This window comes from Solanum verrucosum, unplaced genomic scaffold (genome assembly GCF_900185275.1).
Source record: "Solanum verrucosum unplaced genomic scaffold, falcon-dt-bn FXZP01000140.1, whole genome shotgun sequence".
Classification (NCBI taxonomy): domain Eukaryota; kingdom Viridiplantae; phylum Streptophyta; class Magnoliopsida; order Solanales; family Solanaceae; genus Solanum; species Solanum verrucosum.
Window position 1 is genome coordinate 443,011 of NW_026020112.1, and position 6,427 is coordinate 449,437.

Here is a 6,427-nt window from a genome sequence, read left to right on the forward strand (position 1 = left end):
TATTTTCACTAGCATACAGTGTCTTAGATTCAGAGAATGATGCCTCTTGGACATGGTTGTTTGAACAACTAAGAGAATCGTATGGGGAAAGGAACAATATGTGTATTGTGTCTGATAGAAACGATAGCATCATAAAGGCTGTTACGCAAGTGTATAATAATGTGCAACACTATGCTTGTATGTGGCACCTTTGGAAGAATGTTCAGACAATGTACAGAAAATTCCATGAAAAATTAAGTCCAGTATTCTATACAATGGCTAAGACGTCCCATCAATCAGATTTTGATAGGCTAATGAAGATAGTAGAGAAGGTAGATATACGAGTAAATGAATACTTGGAGTTAGCTGGATATGATAAGTGGCCTAGGATTTATGCACCAGTTCATCGTGGTTGGTCAATGACATCGAATATCCCAGAAAGTATAAATGCGGCATTAGTTTCAGCAAGAGAATTGCCAATTTATGATTTTCTAGAGGAAGTTAGGGTGATGTTTGGCAGATGGAATTGTGATAACAAAAAAGAGGCATCATTCACATTTACTCCCTTGATTGGAAAATTTCTGGAGATACTCAAAATCAATGAAGCAATGAGTACACGACTGCTGGTATGGTTTCTATATATTTGTACATAATAATTTGTTTTGATCTATTTTTGTATATTGCAGGTTTTTCCATCAACTGAATATGTTCACAATGTCAATGATAAAGGTAGAAATTATATAGTTTGTCTTCAGAAGAAAATGTGTACTTGTGGAAGATTTCAGTATGAAGAAATACCATGTGACCATGCTTGGGCTGTTCTGAAGTTCAAGAGTTTAGGACCAGATGAGTTCTGTTCGAATTTATACACACCGACAATAGTGTTGAAGACTTATGGTTTTCCAATATACCCATTGCCAGATAAAACAGAGTGGGTGGTCCCTGGATACATAATGACTGATTTAGTTCTGCCTCCAGAATTCAAAAGGCCTCCTGGAAGACCAAGAAAAAAGGCTCGCGACAAATCAGCAAGAGAGATGTTTGAATCTAAGGGGACAAATACATGCAGTACATGTGGTATTGCAGGTCACAATAGGCGTTCTTGTAGAAATCAGCCTCGGGAAGTTTAGAAATGATTCAATTTGAAATGTCTATGATGATTTTTTACATTTAATATTGCCTCACTTTTGACATTTGAATATTATTTGAGTTGTATAGATACATGATCACAATTGGTGTTTAACAGGTACCCCCTATGTAATACTATTTATAAATGAATTTAATAGGTACCCACTATGTATAGCTATTTTCGATAGTTGTTATCAGAACAGTGAATTTTATGAAAGTTGAACTACGTATAAATAAGTGTTCTTATACAAAAGAAAGCAGTTGTATAATCTGCTTTGGTATACATATACAAAAGATCAATTGTATAATCTGTGTTTGTATAAAGCGAGAAAGAGAGAAAGACAAAAAAAAACTGGGCAGGAGAAAATCGTATTTGTATAATCAAAAGTGTATAGGATGAAAATATATGCATTTGTATCTGTATATACAATTTTCTCCCGCTTTATACAAACACAAAGACAATGTATACATTTGTGTTTGTATGAATTGAGAGAGGGGAGAGAGGGGGATGAAAACATATGTATATATACAATTTTCTCTCACTTTATATAAATACAAACGCATTTTATACATTTGCATTTTTGTATAAAGTGAGAGAGGCGAGTGAGGGAGCAAGATGTGGGAGAGTGGTGAGCGAGATCTTGGAGAGGGGAGAGAGGGGAACAAAAATATATGCATATATATAATTTCTCTTGATTTATACAAACAAAAACACATTTTATACATTTGTGTTTTTGTATAAAGTGAGAGAGGGGAACAAATATATAGATATAAATACAATTTTCTATAGTAATAATTGCGTTTGTATAATGATTTCTCAATTAAGTTGTATAATTATTCAAAAATAATTGTATAATATGTCAAACTATTCATCATTATAAATTAGTATATATATCTGTTTATATTCACGAAAAAATTTGTATAATATATGAAACATCAACAAATAAAAACGCAAATCTGAGTTCATTAAACAAAATAATAGAGCCAACAAAATGTTGTTCCCATCAAACTGGATTATTCAAAAAGTATTACTGCTAATACAAGATTCCAAACAAACATAAAAAAAAAACAATAAAACTAAGTGATTGTGACACGTTCACTACTATCCACATCAACGTTTGATCTAATTGGCTTGGCTGGTGCCTCACTGTCACTAATCGCCTTAGCTTGATTTTTGCGCATGCTATAATTCCACAACAGCGCTGCATATCTGCTATGCATAAAATCAGGATCAAATGGACTTGTTGGAATGCCATTGCCATCACTCAAGAACTCTGCATATGCCGAAATGTATAGACCACAATCCCTATATCCAAATACATAAAAATACAAGGTATTTTTCAACAGTTGAATTATACATAAAATAATTGATCCATTACCCCAATATTGGTATAGCATTGCATGTGTGGGGTGTAAAGTGGATCTTCCTTGAGAATAAATTGTACTCCCTAATAAATAATGTAAAAGTATAATACAATTTCAAATGTATAATTATACAACACAAATGGCAAAAACAGTAACAAAAATATAGAACTATACAAATTGAATATCTATATACAAAATTAGAGTTATACAAAGTGAATATCTATATACAAATACAGAGTTATACAAAGTGAATATCTATATACAAAGTTGGAGTTATACAAAGTGAATATCTATATACAAAGTTGGAGTTATACAAAGTGAATATCTATATACAAATACAGAGTTATACAAAGTGAATATCTATATACAAATACGAAGTTATACAAATATGAATACAACTGTGAAACAAAAAGAATTATACAATTTGAAATTAAGTATAACACAAATTTCAAAATAATGACAACAACTATTGAAACATAGAATTTCATTTTGTAAATATAGGTACAAATATATTCAAACAGTTACAGATATGCATACAATTTTAGATCTGAACTTCAAACATATATACAATTATATATTATACAAATTACCTCAATTCTTTCAAAATGTAGTTGTTCAACTGAATTAGATTGGGCATCTTCTTTATTACTTGTAGATGCAATCTCTTTTACTTTACGCTTCTTCTTTGAAATCAAAACATCAATTGATTTGTCTTGTTTATTGCTTGTAGATGCTATCTCTTTTACTTTACGTTTCTTCTTTGAAGTCAAAACATCAACTGATTTGTCTTCTTTACGTTTATCCACTTTTTTGGTCTTTCCTGTTGAATTTGCAACATGCATGACTTCTTGCATCTTCAATGGGGTATTACCAGACTGCGACATACCCTCTTGTTGATTAATTCGAGATTTAGCAATGGATCCTGAAATTTCTTGGAAATCCTGAGTAAAACCCAAAGAGAAAGATGGAAAATCATCCAAAAAATGTTGATTCGATTGTATACCTCTAGTGATTCTCTTAGAAGGTGTTTCTTCTTCATCCATGATTTTGGATGTATCAAACCAAAAAACTGAAAAGGCACAAAAAAATTCGCAGTAATATACAAATACAAAATAATGAAATAAGTCTGAAACCGGCAAAACAATTACCTGAAAAATCTGGGAGAACATATTGAGAGGGAGAGATTGAAAATTTGAATTTAGGGTGAAAAAGGTTAAAAGAAAAAATATGTAGAAACAAGCAAGTAGCGTGTGAACCCGGTAAAAAGAGGCACGCTTATACAAAACTAACAAGCGTAATTATGACAAAGAACAGGTGGCGAATGGTAAATAAAGTAAACAGTAGCTATTTTAAGTAATTTATTGATATAAGTTTCTTTTTCCATGTAAGTTTCCCTTGTTGGTATGTTGCTGTTGATTTATTGAAATGGGCTGCAGGAATTTGAAGAACAAAAGGGCCAACTTCTTGGTCTTGCAATTAAGTATGAATTTCAAACGTAGCCAAATCGAATTAACATTTTAACTGAAATGAATTTAGTTGGTAATTCAGCTAAAAACTAAATAAGGCGAATCAATAAAAATTAATTAGCAAGCTTCTTAATCTTAACGAAATAAAATAATTAACTTAATTATAAACTAAATAATTTAAAATATAAACTACTATATAACCAAAATTAATTAACCAAATATTTAATTAAAACAAAATCTTTTTGAGACTATTTTCAAATATTGATAAAATATACTAATTAATATATACATAATTATGTAAAACATATGTATTATTCAAAAAATTATTAAAATGACAAAATTACTTTAAACTAACTTGAAAAATATTTTGAATTTTATAAAGTCAATTATTTCAACTTGTTTGGAATTTAAGAAACTCGGTGATTAATTTACAGGGAGGGTCGAAATTGGGTGTCAACAGTGTCTACCTGAAATGTCAGAGACTAAGAGATTTCTTGAACAGATCCTCGAATCATTGACAGAGAGGAGACTTGAGGTCTCTTGGTATCACTTTTCTTCAGCCTCACAAGTTCCAACTGGATTATGCCAGAACATATATCAGATCTTCTAAGTTGTTGGATCAGGAGAGGGGTAGCAAGTCCCAGAAAAGATGGCGGAGAGCAATTCCTTTGTGTATTTGGTGAACAATATGGAAGAAAAGAAAAGGGAGGTGTTTTGAGGGCAGGTCTAATACTCTGCAAAGATTAAATGAAATTGCATCGTAAATTTTCACTTTTGGTGTAAACTAGCAAATGTGGAAGATGGTCAATCGGTAGATTTTTTAGGCTCTTTGTAATTAGCCTTAGTTATAACTCGTTGTTGATAACTTTTTGGAGGTCTCCAACATATCCTTAATGCTGAGGAATACAAATTACCAGTTTTCAAAAAAATTGATGATAGGAGTGTTTATTGCATTCTCATGATTCTGAGTAAATTCCACCTAGTTTCCCCCTTTCTTTTGTTGTATTAGAGTCTGACCCTTCCCCTCTTCCAACCTTTACAAAAGAAGAAGAAACTCAGTAGTTGTTATATCTATTCAGGTTGTATCGTGAAGATAATAAAGGGTATACATGGGAGGTGCCCTTTTTCGAATTCTGTTCATGAGTTGCAGCTCAAATAAATTCTCACTGATTATTTTTATGAATTCAGTAGTGTTTTAAATTTTTCATAAGCATCCCCTTTTCATCTTTGGTGGTAACTATTTTTGTTCACTAGCTTGATGAAGGATCTAAGGTGATAGTTGGTGAAAATGTTATATTCACTTGCTGTAATAACATGATTTCTAATCTCGGGGTGCTGGAACATACATGTTTCAAATCGATGATGAGCATGTTATAGATGCCACAAGGGCTGGAAGCATTGCACATTCAATCAATTGTTTTTTGAAGAACGTAAAATCCTTCTTACCTAGTCCCTTTTCCTTTGATGGTTTTTTTCTCTTTGGGTAAATTGTTGTTTCCACACTAGCACATGCATTACATGAACAAAGATGATGTGAGGATCATTCTCTTGGGGTAATTTGCTGTTTTGCGCCTGAAACCAGACTTGTGGAACTGGTCTTGTTGTTTGGAATGGAAACTCATCAGGCTCGTGTATATGAGGAATGAGGAACTTGATTTCTTAAGCATTATTCAAAATCATAATGGAAAGTTTGCCGAAATTTTTAGTAATTTGGTAATGTTTTCCTTTGTTGGTTCTAAACTGCCTTTTTTTCAACAAACAACTTCACTATGTTAATACATAATAGGTCTGAGACAATAACATATATTAACAGGTAATCAGATTTAACTTTTTCAGATTAACATAACCCTCATACTATAATTCTATTCGGAGCGTCAGTAATAAGAAGGGAAATAGATAAATTAGCTAAACAGTTCTAAACTGCCCAATATATGTCAACTATTAACTGGAAAGTGACTGCCATTCATTAGAAATAAAAACAACACAGAACCACCATCCAAAAATATTTATTTAAAGGATGATTAGCTGTTATTCCACAAAAGAATTCTTTATGCAAATTATTGTCTATGAATTATTCTCTTTCTTGTAGAGGCCGGCAAACAACTATCAAAAGAATACTTCTGCAAGAAATTTGAGAAGATTTTGGTGTATAGAGGAAGAAAACAACTTTGTAAAGAGCATTGCAACGATGGCCGATCTTGTAATTGGTGCTACTGTTAAAGTTGTGCTTGATAAACTGCTTTCTCTCACTATTGAGGAGGCTAAAATTTTAAGGAACTGCAAGAAAAATCTCAGAATGCTGACAAAATATGTATCCATGATCCAAGCTCTCATTCATGATGCTGAAAAACGACAAGTTAATGATCAGGCTGTTGAACAATGGCTCAAGATGCTTGAGAGAGCTGCTGAAGATGCTGAAAACGTGTTTGATGAATTCAGATATGAATCTCTCAAAGCACAAGTGATGAACATCCAAACCAAACTAATGG

At 32.1% G+C, this 6,427-nt stretch overlaps 3 protein-coding genes and 1 long non-coding RNA gene across 4 annotated transcripts in view; 3 read left to right on the plus strand and 1 right to left on the minus strand.

Annotated features, from left to right (window-relative positions):
* Positions 1–6,427, plus strand: part of LOC125825593 (putative disease resistance protein RGA1) — a 163,088-nt gene that overhangs the window by 39,973 nt on the left and 116,688 nt on the right. The gene's annotated exons all lie outside the window — the stretch shown is intronic.
* LOC125825553 (uncharacterized) overlaps positions 1–6,427 on the minus strand; it is a 61,442-nt gene that overhangs the window by 25,523 nt on the left and 29,492 nt on the right. The gene's annotated exons all lie outside the window — the stretch shown is intronic.
* LOC125825548 (uncharacterized) lies at positions 399–1,109 on the plus strand. The gene is made up of 2 exons (XM_049504876.1): positions 399–605; positions 666–1,109. The coding sequence occupies exons 1-2, from the start codon at positions 399–401 to the stop codon at positions 1,107–1,109; spliced, it is 651 nt and encodes a 216-aa protein (XP_049360833.1).
* LOC125825549 (putative disease resistance protein RGA3) overlaps positions 4,404–6,427 on the plus strand; it is a 70,684-nt gene continuing 68,660 nt past the window's right edge. The window contains exon 1 of the mRNA XM_049504877.1: positions 4,404–4,473. Coding sequence (XP_049360834.1) covers positions 4,411–4,473 — 63 coding nt within the window. The 5' untranslated portion in view covers positions 4,404–4,410. The remainder of the gene's footprint in view (positions 4,474–6,427) is intronic.

Bases quoted from the DNA above. Each gene is read 5' to 3' on its own strand.
- LOC125825548 (XM_049504876.1), top strand. From the start codon at position 399: ATGACATCGAATATCCCAGAAAGTATAAATGCGGCATTAGTTTCAGCA. The intron at 606-665 runs GTATGGTTTCTA...TGTATATTGCAG, and splicing joins CAATGAGTACACGACTGCTG to GTTTTTCCATCAACTGAATA.